This window comes from Uranotaenia lowii, chromosome 2, assembly GCF_029784155.1.
Source record: "Uranotaenia lowii strain MFRU-FL chromosome 2, ASM2978415v1, whole genome shotgun sequence".
NCBI lineage: Eukaryota > Metazoa > Arthropoda > Insecta > Diptera > Culicidae > Uranotaenia > Uranotaenia lowii.
Window position 1 is genome coordinate 164,239,157 of NC_073692.1, and position 22,765 is coordinate 164,261,921.

The 22,765-nt window shown below is 33.9% G+C and overlaps 1 protein-coding gene across 1 annotated transcript in view; it reads left to right on the plus strand.

Annotated features, from left to right (window-relative positions):
* The window catches only part of LOC129742053 (fibropellin-1-like), a 120,642-nt gene that overhangs the window by 66,734 nt on the left and 31,143 nt on the right, over positions 1 to 22,765 (plus strand). The window contains exon 3 of the mRNA XM_055733900.1: positions 7,732 to 7,820. Coding sequence (XP_055589875.1) covers positions 7,732 to 7,820 — 89 coding nt within the window. The remainder of the gene's footprint in view (positions 1 to 7,731; positions 7,821 to 22,765) is intronic.

The following is a 22,765-nucleotide window of genomic DNA, read 5'->3' on the forward strand; positions in this document are numbered from 1 at the left end:
TTTTGACCACATTTTTGAACGTTTTTTTTTCGGTACCGGTTTTACAGCTTAAGAGTTTTGGAACTATCAAAAAATGGTTGTTTGAGGTTGGATTTCAATGAGTCATCACTAGGCAACACTTTCAGCTTATCGGAGAAAATTGTTTTGGACATTTCAGCGATCTACCCTAAGTTTTTCGTTTATTGAAAATTAAAAATGCTGGTATGAGACTTGACTTCCTTGATGATCCTTAACCGTTGTTGCCGATCATGTGCTTCTCTCCAATGCTTGATTTTAACTTTGTGGACATTATTGACAGTGTTTGCATACTTATCCACCACAAAAACTCAGTAATTCTTTGAATAATCAACGGTGTTGTCAGCTATCAATTTGATAATGACGTATTTTCAAGGAAACTGTGCAAAATTATTTTTTTCTTTTTCTCTTGCATCGTACATATCTCAAAAACGCGTAAATTTTAAATTTTGAAAAAAATAGGGCGAATAGTACTTTTTACAGGCAACAAAATGCTGTCAAAATTTTCAATATTCAATAACTAGTTAACGAGCTATTAGCAAATGAAAGTGTCCCATTTCTAAAAGAACTAAGCTTTATGTGTGATTTTTTTCCTTTTTCACGGGATTTTAAAAAAGGGAAAAAAAGTGTGTGAGATATCGAACAAAGAACTGCAAAATCTAGCAAATTTTTTAATCTCAATGAACCTCAAACACCTCCCTGCACCCACTTAACAATATTTAGAAGAAATTTGCAAAATCGTATCAAAATTAATTATAAATTTTCTTAATTATTTTTCAACTTTGATGAACCATAATTTTAATAATACTCGAACTAACGACTTCAAACCTTTCTAGTTGTGTTGTTCAAATTAAGATGTTATTATTTCACTGAATCAATAACTGCTATTCTTATTTAAAAAAAAGTCATACATTAAAGGGTCAAAGATGATTTGAGACATCGCGAACTAAACACGATTTATTAAAAAAAAAATTTATTTACTTCAGCAAAAAAAAAAATTAAGTTGATGAAAGTTAAAAAAATAAACATTTATATTAACTCTTCTCATTATTGTTAGTTGAAAGCATTAACATGAATCTTCGAGCATTTTTTTCACATTGAAAATGTTTGAAGCAATGAAAATCCTATCATAATTTGAATATTTAAAAAAAATCGCCTGATTTTGTTCTTCTAATTCAATCTATTTAAGATGGCATAAAGCCTTTCCACTAGGGATTATTAGCATTAAAGTTTTTTTCTACATTCGGTAAGGAATGATAGAATGTTTTTAAAGTTTAATTTCTTAAACTCAGATTCGCTTAAAGCGTTAGATCCCAGAGTACGAAAACGTAGTCTGGCAAATGAGGGACAGTTACATATAAGATGGAAGGGATCTTCCACATCTGATTCACAACTACCACATACTGGAGATTCAGCACGCTGAATGTTGTGCATGTGATAGTTGAGTTTACAATGACCGGAGAGTGCTCTGATCAAGATGCTGCAATGAGATTTATTTAAAGTTAATAAGTAACCCGATATGATTGGAGATGGTTTTTCTAAAAATAATTTAGTTTGACGACAAGTGTCCAACTCTTCCCAGTATCGTTCATGCTGGTTAGAGGACCAAGTTTGAATTTGGTTTCTGAACCAACATGGCGATATTGGGACAGCCGGCTCTGGTCCGTAAAATTCCTTTTCCGACCCAGCTCTAGCGAGTTCGTCGGCGCATTCGTTTCCAAAAATTCCCTTATGTCCGGGTACCCATAGAAGGTTTAATCCATTGCCTTCAGCAAGTTCTTCAATTGCTTTCCGGCGAGATGAGATTACCAGTTTTGATCTAGAACTGGAAGCACTGAGTGATTTGATAGCTGCTTGGCTATCTGAACAGAAATAAATTGTTCTGAACATAATCTTCTTTTGAAGTGCAATTTGCACTCCATACATAATAGCATATAGCTCAGCCTGAAAGACTGTACAATATTTTCCTAGAGGTTGAGCATATTCTATGTTCAACTCGTAACAGTAAATTCCTGCACCTGCACGGCCGTTTGATAATGAACCGTCAGTATAGAATACAATATGTAAGGCGAGACCTATCCTCGGAAAATGTGCAGGTTTTGCTAACGGCTTAATGCGCCACTCCCTGAGGAGACCGTTAGCCTGGTTATGGTTTGCCCGGCCAATGAGACCCACCAAAGGGCGAGTTTTTCCTTCTTCTGCTTATCTTTTCCTGAACGACCGTTCCCCAAAAGTTAGAAAGTACTCCGCCAAAGGCGTCAAGAACTTCGAAAAAACTCCAAAAGATTAGGAAAACTTAAATTTAATCACCAAAATAAATCAGGTCGGCAAAAAAGATCTGACATCGCCGCTTAGCATCAGCAGTTGAGCGTCTGCCGACCACCCAATCTTAGTCGCTTTTCAAGTCCGATGTGAGTTGGAAACAAGTGGAGTCCAACGCTCTCCTTAAAAAAAAACCGCTATAAAACGTGAAATGCCTTAAACAGGAAAGTTTTCAATAAAAGATAAGGCTTCGATTTTAGGGCATTCCACCGTTTATTAAAAAAAATCTTCCAAAAAAAATTATTTCCTCGACAAAAACTTTATTCCATTTCGAGATTTGAACTCATGTTCTTTGGGAAGTTGGAGATTTTTCGGTTGTCACTCTAACCGCTCGACCACATTAGCTGGTGGTGCTGCGGGCTGCTAGCAATCGTTCGGGTTTGGTGGAGGGGTAAAAGTATAGTGGTCGTGCATATCCCTTACGGCATTAGTTTACAATGGGGTCAACGACCCGAAAAACGGTACACAATTCAGTACCCACCCAAATTTATGCGCATAAACATAATGAGGGAAGGGTACTTACGGCATCTGTTATTGGATGTATTGTTGATGCAGGCTGTTTCGGTGTCGTTTGCTACCGGCTCATCGGGAAATCAGGCGACTTGGTGATGTTGTTGTTGCTTCCGCTCTAGCGGAACCTAGTGGTGTTGTCGCTCGATGTCGAACCCAGATGTTGTTGTGCTGGCCTTCTTCATCGAGTCTGCGACGATGGTGGGAAACTAATTTTTTACGGGCGTTTCCGTTGAATTTCGAGTTCCGTGGTTGTTGTAGGCGAATTCGAAATTAAGCAGGGGGTTCCGGACTATGTTGACGGAGTCCGGATTTCCGGCGGGGTTTGCTCCGGAAAAGTTGGTCTGCGTGGTGAATTTTGTTGTTCCGTGAGCCAGGGGAAAGTGTTGTCGCTGCGTACGTCGGGTGCTTGTCGCCTCCTTCTCGCAAGGAAACCTTTTGAAGAAACCGTAAGGGATTATTGTGTGCACGTTTCCCTCCCACAAACTTTTACCTTTTTCGCAAATCGGTTGTTGCGAATGGTTTGCGACGGTTTCTTTCCACAGCCTGTCGTATGACCCTAAAATCTAGGCCAGAACCAGTTAGTGATCCCTTTCCCATAAAAAACACCTCACGTTTTACCTTCTACTTATCGAAACTCTAGCCACACACCTGACTCAATCCACGATTTCAGACCAAATGATCGAACTGCTCCAGGTCTTCAGAAAATTGCAGCTGTCTATTCATTTTCAAAACGGAACTGCGTAAAGCGAATACTTTACGAAGTTCCCCGACATATTCTCTTAACCAATTCATATTTTCCTGATAGTTCGGCTTTCTCCCGAAACTCTCTCTTCCCTTTTAACAATTCAAGTCCCGATTGTTCAAAGGGAAAGCTCGCTGCGAAGTAGAGAAAACTTGCGCTCTGATGCTTTCATCGGCGATGCAATTCCACCCAGGTGGGAGGTGGTTTGTCAGATAGTGGCAATTAAGGCGTTATAAACCTGCACTCTAAATATTTGGTGTTCTGCTCGAGTGAAATGTTGGGTAGCTAATTCTAAATAACTGTAGCTTGCTACAAATATGAGAGGACATTTGGTCCTCTACGAAACCTGATAACCATTCTTGAGGAGAAGGAAATTTGACTTTGAACCCCATGTAGGGAAAACTACTCGAGAGTGTTAAATCGTTTGGCGCTAGATTAAACTTGTTTAATCTAACTAATTCAGGTCACACATTTGTATGACTCGATGATCTTTCGATATTTCCTGACAGCCAGAGACCAACTGCCTGTAGACGAAAAGCACATGAGAAGGCTTCCTGTTTTAGGAACAAGTGTAGAGGTTTGATAGAAAACAGAGCCTCTAGTGCTGCAGTAGGAGTTGTAGTGAACGATCCGGACATCCCCAAAAGACACATTCTTTGAAGGTGATTTAGTTTAGTCCGAACTGTTGCAACTTCTCCTTTCTGCCACCACACTAGAAACCCATAGGCCAGAATTGGTCTTACTATTGTGGAGTAAATCCAGTGAATATGTTTGGGTTTGAGTACCCAGTTTTTTCCGATTGCACGTCGGCATTGTCCGAAGGCCATGCATGCTTTTTTGATTCTGAATTCGATGTGATCAGACCAGTTTAATTTGGAGTCAAGAATGACACCCAAATATTTAACTTGATCAGACACGGTGATTTCGGAACCATAAAACAGCAGAGGGCGCACCCCGCGGGTGATACGTTTTTTAGTAAATAATACAATATTAGTTTTTAGAGGATTAACTGACAGTTCTACATGAGAACACCATCGTTCAACAGAGCGCAAAGCTTGTTGCATTATATCAAATAATGTGCTTATGCACAAACCTCTTACCAGCAGAAGATAATCATCTGCGAATCCATAGGTTGGTATTCCACGGTCATTGAGTTTTCTCAACAAGCCGTCTGCAACTAGGTTCCACAAAAGAGGTGATAGTACACCTCCCTGTGGGCAACCACGTGTGCTAACTTTTGTTATTGAAGCCTGTCTTAAAGACGAATGAAGATTCCTGTTACTTAGCATTGCGCTAATCCAGTTAGTTATAACACTAGGCACTCCATGAAGTAGTGCCGCATCCATCATTGATGTAAACGAAACATTATCAAATGCTCCTTCGATGTCTAGAAATGCTCCTAGACATGATTCTTTCTGTGAAAAACTATTTTCAATATTATGTACTACGTTGTGCAGAAGAGTTAATGTTGATTTTCCTGTTTGGTATGCATGTTGTGTCGCATTAAGCGGATGTTGGACAAGGCATTCTTGCCTGATATGATGATCAATTAAACGTTCAAGTGCTTTTAATAGAAATGAACTTAGACTAATAGGACGGAAGCTTTTGGCTTCGTCGTATGATGATCGTCCCCCTTTAGGGATGAATTTTACGGCTATCTGCCGCCAAAGTTTAGGAATATATCCAAGAGCAAAACTGCTTATCATTATTTTTCTTAATATGTGTTTGAAATGATCGAAATTTTTTTGAAGCAAAACTGGAAATAAACCGTCACTTCCAGGAGATTTGTATTGAGCAAAACCATCGATTGCCCATTTGATCGATTCTGTAGTAACTATTTTCCGAGCAAAATGCTAGGAATCTAGACTTCCAGAAAAGAACTCAGGCTCTATCGATGAATCTTGATCAACACATCCTGGAAAGTGAGTATTGAATAGACAACTTAATGTTTCTTCGTCGTTTGATGTATAATCACCACTAGGGGTTTTAAGGTATGAAACCTGATAATCTTTTGATTTGGCTAAGACTTTATTTAACCTACTTGCTTCGTGCAAGCCTGAAATGTTTGTGCAGTAGCTCTGCCAACTTGAGCGTTCGGCAGCTCTTGTTGCTTTCCGGTAAGCTCTGCGAGCCAACTTGAAAGCATCAAAACCTTCCGTGCGCCTTCGGTTCCAAGAGCGTCTGCAGTTTTTTCGTAATTTACTGAGATTTGAGTTCCACCATGGTGTACTGTTTTTGTTGAATTTCAACGTTCGTTAGGGACACGCTTCTTCATAAGAATTTAAAATAATTTCGGTGGTTTTTGCAACCACTTCATCCAACTCAGAAGGAGTAGTAATTTCAGGTGTATATCCATGAAACTTAACAGCAATATGCTCCAAATATAGGTCCCAATTAGTTGTTCTTGGGTTTCTGAATGTAATTGTTTCTAAAAACTCACCTGAGTGTTCAAAATAGATAAACCTGTGGTCAGAAATCGATTCTTCGTTAGGCACATGCCAATTTGAAATTTCCTGAGAAATTGTTCTAGAACAAAGTGTGATGTCAATCACCTCTTCTCTGTCACACCTAACAAAAGTTGGTTTATTTCCTACATTTAGAATTTCTAAATCAGTGCTGCTTAAATATTCCATTAAATTTAAGCCTCTCAGATTGATATCTGAGCTACCCCATACAAAATGATGGGCATTGGCATCACAGCCAATTACAAGAGGTATATTTTGTGATTCACAGAATGAAATGACATTTTTTAAATCATCCGTAGGGGATGATTGTTCATATGGTGAGTATGCTGAACAGTAGACGTATTTTCTATCAGGCAGCGAAACCTGAACGACGCAAATATCTCTTGTTGTTAGATTGGGTATAAGTGTTGCATTTAAAGAATTGTTTATCAATATACATGCACGAGGCATTATTCGGGCATTAGTCATTCCAATTACACTGAACACAGTAAAGTTTGGTTTGAGCAAATTCCCTAAGTAAAAAGTTCCATTTCGGAAATAGGGTTCTTGGACCAAGGCGATTGATGCAGTTCCATTAAGGATTAAACGACATAAGTTCAGTGTAGCGGTTCTTTTGTGCTGCAGATTTCTCTGTGCAACCTTAATAGAAAGCATTTCTATCAAAGAATTCCACACATATTTCCATCACACACAAGAACCTCTGTACCTTCATATCGACGCATGAAGCGGGGTATCCCATACAGGATGAAAATTTTAAAATCGTGTGTATAATCAGAATCCCACGAGTTGCCAGGAAAAATACGGCCCTTTGCACCAGTGACTGGCTATAGTGCAGACCTTAACAACGTTCTGCTTAAGATAGGATTATTATACACCCTCGTACCCCCACTTTGGGGCCCGAAGGCACAGAACCACCTTGAAGCGGGTGTTTACTAAATTTAGGAGAATACAACTCGTGCATGCGCATTAATAGCAATAAGCACAATTGGTGAATCCTCCCTGAAGAAACTTGGCTTGGAATCAAGCCAAGGTTTCCCCCCTCCCAATGTGATAGTCGCATTTGAAGAATGACTAACGCATATGGGAAGTACTGGATAAGTCGCCTTTTACGACGTGGACCAGTATCCCAGTGGTAGTATTCTATAAGCCGCCACCACACAGATGAGGTTCGAAGTTAGTTGCGAATTATTTCATAACCAAAGTTACTATTTTCCCTATTTCCTTTATTCATCCCGTTATTAATGTTTCATGGTTAAAAATCGTAGCATTGAGTGCTTTGACGTTCCTCTAAATAAACTGGAGTCGCTCTGAAATTTTTCACTTATTAATTCTTGGGACCAATTAAAAAATGTCGGTTTTTTGAAATTTTACATGATTATTGTCGGTGCCACCCATATAAAGTTTTTTACCGAAAGAAAGCTCTTAAGCTACCTACTTCAGCAAAAAAAAGGGAGAATGTTATGAGTTGCCATCAACCAGTTTTGTCATAAGTTTGTGAATGTATCTTGAAATGAAAAATTTCAAATTAGTCACCGCCCTTCTAAGCCAACTGTCATGAGATCGGATTAAATTGAATAAATTGAAATATTTTTAGTAAAACAAGCCATATGGTTCAGCTTAGAAATATTTTTTTGTGTTTTATTTTTAAATTGTTTTTTTTTCTTGTTTTTTCAGGTACATCGGTGATAATGCTGTAACTTGTATATGTCCGGCAGGATTTAAGGGCAACAAATGTGAAGTCAGCGAGTATGATGAAATCACAGGTGAGTTAATCATTAGTTTATTGCATTTCTTAGTCGTAGGAGAATGAATACATACAAACAGGATGATTTTACTCCCTATGATTTTCATAATTGATCATTGATTTTAATTTCACGAATGATTTTCCGTTAAAATTTTTGAACTGAATATTATACTAAGAATGTTTAATCAGATGCCAGCTGGCCAGGTAAATACACGGATGCCAAAAATACATGTAATAAATAAGCCCCACCTGATTGACTAGTTCTGCCAAAATAAACCTATATTAACTCACGCAATACATTCACTCCATTGGGTCCTATTGAAGGTAGCCGAAAAAATATTCCGTGTTTTGCGAAAAAATTCGGACTGCCTGTGATTTTACCCAAAAATTCTGTTATGGTTTTCTGTGATGAAAAATGTATAATTGCCTGTGTCATTAAAAATGGAGTCTGTTTTACATTTTACTTGAGAAATATCAATAAACATTACCAATCTTATCATATTTTTACAAAACAGCTTAAAATCCAAAAATTATATTGGCATAAATTGTAGAAATAAGAAATAAGTGAATTAAAAAAAATCAGTTTTATTTATTGAATATTCCCAAAATTCTGTTTTCTGTGACACAGAATCTTTGATGAAAATATGCTCAAAATTCTGTGAAATGATAAATATTTCTGTGAATTGGGCAACCTTGGTCTCGGTATGGTATACAGGTTGCATTTGGGATTTGTCTTACTAATTAAATAAGCACATTCTTGGGCAGAAACTGCGGTGAGTCCAATATAACAGATTAAAAATACTGACATATCGGTAAATTATTAAGGGCTATATATATTTTAAAGAATATCTAAACCTTTTCAAGGAACGTGAGATTTTTCCAAAAAGTTAAATGAACCAGCAAATGTTATTAAAAAATATGTGAAAATAATTATCTGCAATGGAAATGTCATATTTTTAAATTGTTGCATTTCCAAATGGGAACGGATGATTGATCCAGAATTTGGTTTTTTCTTCCTTTTTTGCCTGTTGCATTCAACAATTTAAGTAAAATATCTTTTATGGAGAAATCTTTATGATTTATCTAGAATCCATAAAACGTGAAATGATTTTTTAAGAAATTAGATTGATTGGCTCCTCATACTGGTTAAAAATCAGAAGAAGCTTGTATTAACAAGTACAACTTTCCCAATTGTCCTTTATTTTATTCTACAATTCTCGTATTTATCTGATAAAACCCAGAAAGCCCAGAGTCCTTTCGGCATGCTGTCTTCAGTCCAAACTTTTGTGAACCGAATATGTCCCAGAACTTTTGCCTTCTCAGACTATATTGTCACGATTCAACCTGCCGAGAAGCTTATCTCAAGTGCAAGTTTCTTCCGTCGTCGACAACTGATAAAGATTTATTGATATTTTATACGGACAACTTTTCTGTTTATTGATCCAGGAAAGGAACAATATTTTGCTTCGACTTCCAAATTTATTCTAATGCTTTCACAGCACTTTCGATTTGGTTCAACAAATGAACTGTTGAGATTATATTTAAGTTTTTCTTGTGTGTGTTATACTGTGTTGGTCAGAAATTGATTTCTTAGAAATGTCTACTCGATTTTACTTCGCTGTTAAAGGACTTATTCTCATCACCTTCACTAAATGTTCATAAAATATGATGACACTGAGATTAATTTGATTGTTCAACTTGAAAAAGCAAGCATTTAAGGAGCAGCTTAAAACACCATCAGTAAACATACAAAGGAAAGATTAATCCCCGTCAAAACACCGGCATTACCCAAAGTAGACAAGATTGTTGATGAATCACTCTTTCATACCAGCAGCATCTGACAGTCATTAATTTGCTCAAGCAAGCACGTAACCCACCTTGCGTCACACTTTCCAAGGTGCGTGTGCTTATGTGGAAAAGAAATCTACATACATTAATATATACAGCCGTGAACGAACAAGTCTCTTCTTGAATACCACCGAGTCGAGGCATACACAATCTTTATTCTTATGGAGAAAGAGTTTTGAGGTGGATTTGCTATCCCTTTCAAACTTCTCATCCTTCGTTTAATTTTCCCTACCTTGTTGGATTAAGCTGAATAACTTATTGATGGTACTTATGTAGAAAAGAACTCGAAAAAGCTTTTCAGAATTGTTTTCGACAATTTTTTCAAAAATTGCATAATTTCAGGGAATACGCAACTTGTTTAGTACACATTTTTCTAGAACACTCGATCTTTGTAAGACATTCCGGTTTCGAGATATAGCGAAGGAATCAAGTATCCTCATTCTCCCCTACTTTTTTGATTGTGCTTACTTTCTACCAACTTCAACCAATTTTACTCAAATTTTAGAACCAACTAACACTGACCCATAGGTATAAAGTATGATCATTGATAGCAGAATATTCAAACAATATTAGTGGCAATAACTAAATCTTTGTTACAAAACCAGATTTCATGTTTTGGGGTAACTTTGATCACTATGGTTTTCTCTTTATCCCAACATCTTCAAAATTATTGTTTTGATGCCAATCTGCTCAGAAAGCTTAAAAAATCAATAAGAGTAATTTTTTGTTAGGACTGAATCAACAAATATACTCAAAAGATGGACGATGTTGATGCATAGGGGAGAGTGGGGATACTTGATCCCCTTTTCTTATATTCACCATATCTTTTTGGAAAAAAAATATCAACTCGCTGTCTTTGACATTTTCTGACAGCTTGTAACTTCAAGTTTCTATGCTCCAAAAATTAGACCGATACTTAAACCCGTTGATGAACTAGAAGCGTTTTCGTGGGAGTAAAAAAATTGCGATTTTTCTGAAGTTAGGGGAGACTTGATCCCTTTTGAAGGAGACTTGATCTTTTATTCAGGAAGCCCTAATCCTTGTTTAAAAATCTAACAAAACCCCAAGATAGAATGTTAATTGACTATTTTGTTCATTTTTTTTCTCATTTCACAATTTATAACAGACATAAGAAGAAAATTCTATAACTTTGTCTCAACTTTAAAAACATTGCATACTTAAAGGCGCTATTTTTTTTATAATTAAAGGAAAATTAATTATTTTTGCTCTTTTCTTCAGACAATTGTTTGATAAATATTAGTTTTTGGATAAATATTTGTAATTTCGTAATCAGCAATCATAACGATCAATTCAGAAGAAGAATATGCCGTTTGGAAGGGGGATCAATTGTACCCAACTCTAGGGGATCATTTGTACCCATAATCAACATTTTAGAAAACTTTTTCAGAAAAAAGTTGAAAGTTTTCCATTGCTTTGAAAATATGGCATTATGAAGTTCATTTTACGCTCAAACGATTGATATATTGGAACAAATATTTTTGTCATAATTTTCCCATGTAAGGAACATTTTAAAGTGATGAAAAAAGATCTTCAAGTTACATTTTGTGAAATTTTTCAAACAATGTTCAATTACTCAAACAATTATTTTGTTAAAAATTTTTAAACTACAAGCATTGTTATTTTGCTCATTTTGGCACATTTTTCTAGAACATTTGATCTTTGTAAGACATTCCAGTTTCGAGATATAGCTAAGGAATCAAGTATCCCCAGGGATCAAGTATCCTCATTCTCTCCTACATTTAAGGGCAAACATTTACGTATGAAAATCAGATGAACTCACCTTTCTAGTGCAACTACTAAATTCACATGCGTTTTCAAACGCAAACATTCATTTGAAAAATTAGCAATAAATACTCATGCATACAGTTAAACTCGGCAAAAAATAAAAAAATGCTAGAAAGACAAAAGAATGAATATTTATTTAGGTTTTGAATAAAAATTTAAAACTAATTTTGTTCCTTTTCTTGGCATGCAACTTCAATCGAAATACACCACCAGTGTTGGAAGCTGGAAAAAATACATGTTCATGAAAGAGATATTTTTGGGCTGATGTTTTCCCTAAAAATTCATACAAAGCTACGCACAAATGTTTTCATACTAATTGGGTTGCATGATAAGACCGTTTCTATCAACTTAAGCTTCGAAATAAGTTGGAGAACATAAGTGATTTGACTCACTAAAAGTCATATCCAAGCATTGAAAATGCAAAAATCGCTATTTGGGAACCATGAATCGAAGCTACATTGAGTTCATTGAGTTTTGAAATTGTTTTCTATTGCTTGGGAACCATACATATACTCAAATTTAATTTTTCAGATTTTTGTTCAAATTTCTTTCTTGAAAACATAAGTTGGAGGTTCAGGAAAATATCGTTTTCTTTCCAATTATTCCTTAAAATATTAGATGTGAGTCGGATTAAAAAATGTTTTAGCAAGGTTTACATTCTAATATCTATTTGAAGTGTCAAACCACTGCGCAACGCCCCGGGCATTCGAGATGGCTCTTGCTAGAAGCTCGTTATCTCGGCTAACAAATTCAAAAGGGCAAAATTTTGAAATACCGTTCAAGAAATTTTCAATTTTTTACTTTATGAAGCCAAACTCCACAATGTGTCGCAACCGCAAGTCCGCAAGTTTCCTAGAGTATTTAACTATCACCTTATGGTCTATAAAAACTCAAAAGGAATAATTTATACAATGATTCATAAATGACAACACATCATGATGCACAGATCCATAGAAATGTCGTAAATAAATCTGTAGTTAGGCTTAGCATTCCTGAATTTGTCCAGTTAGCATTCAAGTCAGGAAATTCTCTAAAAAAAAAAATGAGAAAATCTTAGCATTTTTTTTTAAATTTGGAAAAATCTAATCGATGAGAAAAGTTCAAAATAAGATATTTAAATTCAACGTTACAATACCACTTTCACAACAACCACGTTCAAGTCGTTTTTTTAATAATTCGTTTATTTGAAACGGCTCAATACTTTCAGTATTACTCCCGTTCAAGTTATATTTGATTTTTATTTTGATGAAATTGTCTCAAAAAACTTCGCAAAAATTATGAACTGTGAAATCTTTTTAAAAAAAATCGAGGAATGTGAATCAATCGGGGCCAGATACGGATATTTTACCTCAATATTCTGGCAGCTGGATCACATCAACTTTTTTTTTTTTAACTCTACGTTGAAAACATGGGCAAGTCTAGATAAGCCCATGCCATCTGAAATACTTTTCCTAGATTGATTGGCTTTATTCAGATTTTATCATAAGTATCATAAGTAACTTACTGTATACATATTGAAGTGCTCAGTTTAAAAAATTTGCTTACAAAATACGTTAGTTTAGATTTCATCAAAGGGATTTAATGTTCATAAAAAAGAGAAAGTTCAAACCACTCGTGGACATAATTCGTTTCTGAATCGGTTCCCCTGATGAAGGTTTGGTTGTCATTCATAAACCAACGATTCTTGTTCATACACAAAGATTCTGAAACAATCTGAGGTGTTTATAATCATCACTTTGTTTAATTGAGTAAACAGTTTAAAGTTTTAAAAATAAAAAAAAAAATTGCGGAAATTCTGGACTTCCGACTTTTTGACATAAAAGCTTATTTTGTGCTTCCCTTCCAACCAAATTCCATCAATGTTTTCGATAGCCTTTTTGTTGTATGAGTGAAGCCCGGTGTTCCATCGTCACATAGAACTTTATGCTCAGCTGACGTCATTCTGTCAGTGGCTTTATATTCAGAATAGCCAACGATTCTGTTTACTGTCAATTGAGCATTGTTGGTAAAGATCTATTGCACATTTCTGGTGGCCAAGAATCGGATCATCGAAACGGCAAACAATTGGTACGGCGGCCAAGTAATTTGAGCACCGCAGTGAGTACTTTGCATGCATTTTGCTCACATTAATGAAACTTCCATAGAGAAAACATATTTTTGTTGAACTCTAAGCAAGTAAGCAAGTAAATTCTTCAAAGGATGTTGTATGGGGCACTCAACAGGAAGGTTGGAATGTTGAAAAAAAGGATAAACCATGCCTTAGGTGCCAAGGTCGGGTACATTTACCCTAATGACCTTAAAAATAACTTTAAAACTATACCTATATAAAGGAAAAAAGTTAAACTTTCATATCAAACAACCCATTTGCTTTTAAATGCTATAACTTTATCAGGAGAGATGTTTGTCTGTGAGTCTTCAAAAAAACAGATATTTTAAAACTTCAAAACTACATTTTAAGTAATTCAGAAACATCTCCAATACAAACCAAACTTAAACTATTTGAAACTCATTTTATAGGCTTTCAAACGTAGAAAACAGATTTCAAAATTTTAACTTCAGACTTAGTTGATAATTATCAGCAAAAAATTCATGTTGATCAAAGTTTGCCCAGTTGACGGTAATTTTAACACATTTATCTAATCTATGTAGTTTTCTGATGCCTAATGAAGAGTTATGGAAATTTTCTATCAATCGTAATGAACGCGATAGAAACGAACTTAAACTTAAACTTTGACGTACGCGAACCAGATCTTTGAATCAATTGGATTATACAAAACTCTCTAATTTCTTTCCTCACCTGATATTGCTTTAGTATTACAATATTAATAATGAAATTACAGTTTTGGGTGAAATTTTGCAGCATCAGGCATAGATATTTGGTCATTTAAGATTCGATAGCCTATGCCTTCCCACATTTTTTTAAATAAAAAAAAAATATTTTTTTTTAACAGTCAGAGCTTAAAAAAATTAATTTTCAATCAAATGATACGTTTGGAATGTAGGAAACAAAGCCTTGCGAACGGAGGGAGGGGGGAGGGTTAGAAGTTTAACCCCCGCCCCCTCCATGGAGAGTTTTTCCAAGTAAAAATTTCAGGAAAAAAATGAATTTACCGGGAAATCACTTGATCTCAGAAGGTGTTTAAAAATAAGTGTTAACAAACTTGTCAGAAATTCGGATTTAATTAAAAAGTGTAACTGAATGAAAAACTATGAGCTGATTTTGAATTATTTGTATATCCTGAATCCAAATGTACAATGAGGTTTTTGTCAAAAACCTTTTGTTTTTGAAATCACTTTTGAGAATAGGCAAAAATCGTTTAAGAATTTCTTTTTTGACTTTTTGCCAAAAATTTTAAACATTAAATTAAGCAAATAGAGCATCAGTTAACAATGATTATTTGGTTTCACTTTGAACTGATTTATATTTTAACTTATTAAATCCATATCATCATCCAAATCCTAGAAACGTATCTTTTTAAATGTCTCTTTTAGTTTTTCATTGTTTTACAATACCAAGTATTTGTGTTCTGAAAACATAATAAGCTGAATAGTCTAATTTTTTTTAAAAGAAACACATAGTTTCTACCATTTGTCCTTTCTAGGAACTAAGAGGACTCAGAATACCAATTGCCGGTTACTTAATTTTATAATTTTAAATAATCTTTTTTTAATCGTTCATGATTTTCAAAATCAATGAAAATTTCAAAATTATTCGAAGTAACAACTTTAAAGCTTAATTTTAATGCACAACGTTAATTAAATCAGTATTTTCCTTGTGTTTTCAATATTAACAAAAAAAATATCGAATTTATTTTTTTTATAAGTTTCTTATTAATCATTCATGAAATTACCCATTTTCAGAACCAGCACTTTAGTAGAAGACACCTTTAATGATTAACTGAACATGTTGTTCTATAAATGTATGAATCAATGATTGTGTACTTCAAAATAAACAATTTCAGCCTTTTTGGTTGATAGCTGGACAGATTTGAGTATGAAAAATTATGTAATCTCTGATTTTGATCACTGGTACACTTGGAAAAAAATTGATATTTTTCTTTGCATTAAATTAAATTTAATCATCAACTTGGTATGTGTTTCAAATAAATTTTCTCAAGTTCAATATAGATTTTTTTTCCTAACCAAGATTTTACATTTCAAATCGTTATCAAACATTTCTTCAAATTTAAAATATTACAGCGGAATTTTTCAATCAAACCTTCAATTGAATATGAAGAAAATAAATGTTGATAAAGACGATTATTAAGCAGCTATTACAATTGTTTTAGTGAACAATTTTAAATCGTGATTAATCTCTTATCTGGTCTGAAATTCAATTTAGGATTCAGATTTAAATTCATTTTTAATCTGGGTTAAATTCATGAATTTTATGTTTATTAGTCGTATGTCCGAAGCTTTAAACTGTGGTTCAATTCACAATTTTAAATCGCATTCGTTTTCTGTGTTTTTGGAACTATTGATCTTAGATTTGTAAATTTGACTACTTAGTATTTATTATTTATTTTTCAACCAATGTCCAGTTCAGAATAAAGAACATCATTTTAAATAACTTACTGATGACTTGCCGGATAGAGCAATTGATCAAAACTTTAAAAATCTTGATCTTGAGTTTTGAAACCCCAGCACCACAAACCCCCTCCCCCCCATGAGCGGGTCCTTCGCACGGGCCTGGTAGGAAACCATACCATTTATCTTTGTTATTTTATCTTATATAAGCAACAGAGATATTACAAAACAACGAAAAAAAATGGCCCACAATACCCCACTTTCCACTATTAATGTTTATTTTCACCCAATACCGAAAACCGGATTAACGTTTTTCAAAAACCGGTATTTTTGGAATTGGTAAAAAACCATAAATATATACAAACAAAATTTTAGCTTTTTTGCCCCAAGATAATTTTAAGCATTTCAGCCCTTACAAAATTTGTTTCAAGATTCTTTTTAGAATGAAAGGGATCTTCGAAAATGCACCCTGAAATTCGAAGCATTTTTCAAATATTAGAGTGAGTCTATAAACCACTTAGAAATCGTTGTGTCTCTTTTCACTTTCAATGGATTTGTCAAAACTGAAGGTTTGATAGTTTTTGTATGACGGTATGGTTTTGTATGACGGTATACATGATTCGGTGCATAAGATAAAAATTAAGAGTTTCAAAATTTTATCTTTGAATAAGCATATCAGATTGCTCATATTTATCCAAGCTTGAACAGTTTTTAATAAATCTTGTGAGATAAGTCCGATTCGGATGTCCGGATATAGTGAAGAACTGGCCGGATTCTGCCCATTTTTATTTATATAGAGTATTTAAAAAAAACCCAAATTTAGTTTTCATTTCTGCCTCCAAAAACTTTTTTTTAAGAGTTCCTTCCATCGAAATGAGCAAAACAATTGTTTTAAGTGGTTTTAAGCGATTTGAATGGTTAAAATTGATAATTTTAAATGAGTTGCCCAACTACGTGGGAAATTATCCTGGAATGCTTATCTTGGCACATATATTATTATCACTGAAACCATTTTTTAATTTATTGTCTTTCAGAGAAAAAAGTCTGTTGCAAAAGTGTTTGAAATATCATCAAGTGCATTATATTTTCCAAAAATTTTCCAATGTTCCCGAGACAAATTTTACAAACGGTTGATGAAAAAATGATGGTTTTGATAACAAATCTCTCACATTGTTCGTGACCTCAGTAACGATAATTATAAAGAAAAACATGATTTGAAGTTTATTTTACAGTTCTTAACTTCGATAAAAATAAAAACAATTACAATTTGATGATGGTTTAATAAAAATAAGCTGATTACCACTTGTTTATGTGAGTTTTGGATTTATCACTTGTTTAAGTTTAAAAAATGCACTTTTTTTTCTTAAAATTTATTTTGTTCCAAATTTTGTTGTTCGTTTTGAAATAAGCCCTGAATACCGGCTTAACCGGTTTTGGCAAACAAGAAATACCGAATACTGGTTTTGGGAAACGTGCTCAGTGTTACCATTCCTTCTTGTGTTTGAAAGGTTGTCATAGATACAGATTCAGATGGAATCCAAAGATCAAGGGTCATTGAAAACTCTTTGTACTTTGAAAAATTAAAATTTTTCCTTATTAATCCCAATCCGGTCTTGAGTGTAAATATGGCATTATTGGAGGTCTGGCGACATATAACTTTTTTCGGGTGCATTTACATAAAAAAAATCTTCGAGAACTTTAAATTGATTGTTTAAATATTTGATTTTGCATCATCACCTTTTTATGGACGCACCCTAAAAGCCCAATAAAAATCTCTCTAATCAAACCTTGAATGGAAATTTGAAACTCCTCGCTTAAAACGATTATATCTCTCTTGTTTCTAAACCGCTTTTTATAAAATTTATAGATTTAGAAACCTCGTAACGTAATTAAAATATGTTTAAAAGATTATTTCCACCTACAATACTTCAGGTTTCGGTTATTCAAACTCCAAGAAAAAAATCTTAAAATATTATCTTTAAAAACTGTAGACCAGCTACGGAATGCTAGAAAAAATCACTAAATGTCCAAGAAAGCTGAAGTTAAAATATGACACTTTTTGTTTAAATGAATCTCAGTCGAAAAATATTCCTTTTAAGAGATCCATTATTGATCTTATGAAAAATACTAATATTGAAAACAAGGCCGGATTAAAGGGGGGGCAAAAGGGGCAATTGCCCCGGGCCCCCCGGCTCAGGGGGCCCCCTAAGGGTAAAAACAGTTTTAACAATACTTTAATCATACTACTACAAATCCACGAAAAGAAATCAAAATACGAAAATCTGAATGAAAACTTGAAATATAAAAACTAGAGGGCCCCTATGAAATAATATTTAGATTATTTTATTGTCTTAAAAAGTTAAGGGGGCCCCCCAGTGAAGGAACTCTCCCACATTTTGCGAGCTGAGAATGTCAAAATCTTCTGGGTAAAACTGAATTCGAAAAAAAAATTAAGATGAATATGAGGCAAAACACCGCATATTTTAATTTTTTATCGAAAAATATCATTTACGATATTCTGTACATTTTGTTTTTAAATTCTTAACCCTTTTCCCTCCCTATTTTTGAAAGGAAAATCTAAAAAAAAACTGTAGTTGCTTAAATTAGACCAATCGATAGTACAGGGTTGCTTTATTAAATTTCCATCCCAATTTCTGTCTTAGACTTGAAATTTGTATAGGAACTTTTTCAACTGATTTAACCAATATTTTATCATCTAATGAAATGAATATCTTGAATTCAGCATATCATTTTCCAAATGATCATTCTCAAATTATCATAAAAACGATCTCATAGTTGAGTTGCTAATCATTGAGTGATTTTCTTTATATGAATATTTTTATGAACTTAATCTTATCTTTTTCCAGATTCAATTCATTTGGCATTTTCAAAGCTTGTGTTGTTTCTTCAGTTACTGAAGTTCAGTTTTATCATTTTTCTGAATTTTAAAAATTCAGGATCTTTGCTTCAGAAACTAAACTGATTTTGATTCCTTATCTGATTTTTTTTTCAATGATAACTGATTCTGTTTTTTAAACATTTAATCTTTATTCTCAATTTTTTTTCAACCGATCTTTTTTGCACTAATACCCCTTTGGCTTTGGGGCATCGAATGAAACTTTTGTCACATTTAGAATAACAATTTTAAAAAAAAATTATCCGATGAGAATCACATTCAAAAACATCTCATGAAAAGATTTTTTTTGTGATTTAAAAAACAAAGAATTTAAATTCACATCTCTGCTTTTGCTTTAGCAATTTCTGCTTTTGCTCTGATTGTAACTTTTCATCTCTTCTTTTTTTAATTTAATTGATATTTGTTTCTCATAACATTTGAAATTATGATTAAGATTTGAGACACTGAATTTTGGTTTTAAATATAGTGTAAGATAAAGTTTGAATTCTTAAACTCTTATATCTGTATCTCTGTGGAATGTGGATTTAATTAAGAAGTTTATTTTTTTTTTTAAATTTTGTTTTCTATGTTTCAAATCTTCATGATACTTCCTAATTGTCATTAGGTTAACATTTCTCGAATAAGCACAAACCAAACGGTCAATGATAATATGAAAATCATATTAAATATCAATCCGGTCATTTTTTTAAATTAGAGAATTTTAGTTGGTGATAAGGGTTTAAAAAAATGAGAATTAAATTTTGCATTTTGCAGCATAAATCAGAGTTTTCATTTCTAAGAAATTTCTAAACTCTTCCGCAATGTTCGCAAGTGATTGATTACCAATTTTTATTTAAAAATACCAGAAACTATTTTCTTCGCTGACAACATAGCTATTTGAAGTTAGTATACTGAATTCCAGTTTTTTTACACGTTTAAAAGGTTTTTTTTTATTTTCTGGGTAGCATTTGAAAAAAAAAATCGAATTATAGGGTCCCCCCGAGAAAAATTGGCCCGGGCCCCCCGATGGCTTAATCCGGCCCTGATTGAAAATAATTATTTATAAATATAAACTTAGAGTACGAATAAACTTACATAGCAAGTGAGAAACTATACGTTGCCTATGAGAATATATTTTTTTGAAAAATTTTAAGATTATGACCACAAAAAAGGTTAAAAGTGGTGTAAAAATAGAACTTTTCAATCAATAAACCATCAAGATTGTTCAAATAATACCAGATAAATTTTGAAAAAAAAATTGAAAAACTGACTAAATTTCACACAATTTTTCATCTTTAGATTTTAGAAATTTACTTTTTATTATTTATTGATATAAACTCAAAATTCAATGCAAAATAGAAAATTGCAAACTGACAAAAGGTTCGAAAAACAGCTTCCAAAGCAAAAATTCTGTGCTACGTATTTCTACAATCTAAAAATGCAATAATAAGCCAGATTACGTCAACTTTTTATTCCTCTTTTCAAAAATTTATCCAGTGTGATTAAAATAAATTTGACGGTTCATTTTTATACATTTTTTGTGCCGAAGATCTTAAAATATTTCAAAACATTATTTTCTTATGTGCATGTGCAACGTAAGCTTCTATCATCAGCTTTCTTGAAAACTAAGTGAATTATTTTAGCATTCCGTTGCCGATCTACAATCTTTTTCCGAAGCATGTTTTTTCGGATTTTTTTTCTTACACTTTGAATAACGGAAAACTGAAGTACTGTAGCTGAATATTGTCTGAGAAACATATTTGAGTTATGTTACGATCTTTCCAAAACTTTAAAAATTGCTTAACAAACAAGAAAGATATAGTGGTTTTAGTCAGGAGTGTCAAATTGACAATCTAGGGACTGTAACAGGTAAAAATTTCAGGGACTGATGAGGGTTAACTTTTTTAAGAATTTTTTTTTGTTGAAAAAAATGAAAAAAAAGTTTGGCAAAGGTGAAGAAGCCGTCTTAAAGTGGGGCTGGGAAATCAGAAAAAACAATTCGAAGATTGTTCTTATGATTTGAATTATCTCAGTTATTTGTGGAACAATTGAAATGAAAATTATGCAAAAATGTAAGTATCAGTCAGTCTTAACGTGATTCAAAATTATAAAAAATCTATAACGTTTTTCGTAGAATAAAAGCTTCTGTACATTTGTCAGCAAGAACAAATGGTGTTTTAGAAGGTTAAATTCAACTGAATTCAAGGTTTCTTGAATTTATTATTTTTAAAATCGATGTAGGTACGGCAAAAAAGCATTTCAAATTCAGTATTAAATGAGTTCATGATCCAAATTCCTTAGATTCCCATAATTTCCGTTTAAAATTTGTTTCTTTACCACAAACAGACAGTTCCGGCAAATTCGAGAACAATTTTTGCCAATGCCCTTTCGAACCAAAACTGCTCTCGGTAGCATCATTGGCAATAATTACGGGCGGCTTGTTGGTTTGAACGAGCATCGGAGAATGGCAATGAAAACAACTCTTCAACAGCTAATGTAAAGTTCGAGCCATTTGCTTTGAGCAAATAAATTCCGGAAAATGAGTCCAAGCAAGGGAACACACTTGAATGGGAAAAGTCAATATTTTCCGAAATCGGGCCCGGCACAAGTTATGATATTGCCCGTTTCCTGCTTTCGGCTGGCTGAGTTGGGTCCATGAAGCTCAATGATGATGACGCCACACTACCGGACGAAAGTCTTGCCAAAGATTCTGGAGAAAAATGTGGTTGCACAGTTTTGCTCCCGTTTAAATAACGTTGGAGTTTCCTGGTATTTTGACCATTACGAAACAGCCACTTATAATTTTCGATCTGTTTTTGGTTGCTTTCCCGAAACCGAAATGTGGGTGGTGTACAGAGGATAAATTCAAATTGATCGAATCCGGTAAGTTTACGTCGTCGCTGGTCGGTCGGGCAGAAGGAAAACTCTTCGATGTTAACTCTTAAGTGATTATTCAGGCACCGAACCAGACAGTTCAAAAGGTTTTACGATGAAATATTTATGAACAACTTTGAGAGGCTGCTCGATAAGTGGTTTTCCGATAAAGCGGGACCGGAAAAGTTTAACAGTGTCTCAATTGGATCTCCAGGGTAGATGAAAATCCGGTGACCTTCAGCAAAGGCACGCTCGAAATGTTTCGTTTGGCAATGTTTGAACGATGCCGGGAAATTCATACCATGCCTTTTTATGATTTATCCTCTTTTCATTGAATCCATTAATTGGACAAGAATAATATCAATCATCGTGATGAATATTTCATTCAGTACAAAAATATGCTTCCTATCAATTCGTACAAAATAATTCCAAAAGACGAAACAGAAGCCAAAACTGGATAACCTACATGAAACTCATGCAGCCTTCTTATATTGCTTGCTAGACTTTTCATGTATCAAAGTTTAACTAGCCATACGTATCGCAACTTTAAGTCCAGTAAATCAGATTTATTCCGCCCATTACAAGCCCAGCTAATTATCTCTTTGGAGCAGTTCGTTCATGACCCATTAAATATACGTATGATGTTCGTTTCAACTTTATTTCGTTGCTAACGTTCTTGATGATGACGTGCTAGGCGGCTGCCCCTTCGAAATAAATTATCGGCATAACTTGATTTATGATATAATTAATCTGTTCCAGCTTCTCTTTTTATTCCCATCCGCATCAAAGTTGGTCAACGCAATAATTACAATCAGAGACAAGGTTTGGGAGCATAGCCGTATCAGTGTTTCGGTCTCGATTACATTCGTATTATGATATGTTAAAGCAAAAATCTTGTAGTAAGCATCGAAGATTATAGCTAAGTCGATAAAAATCATATTACATGGACTTCCACCATCTTATCATTTTACCCTACATACCTCTATACTAATTTGGAATCGATTACTTGTGCA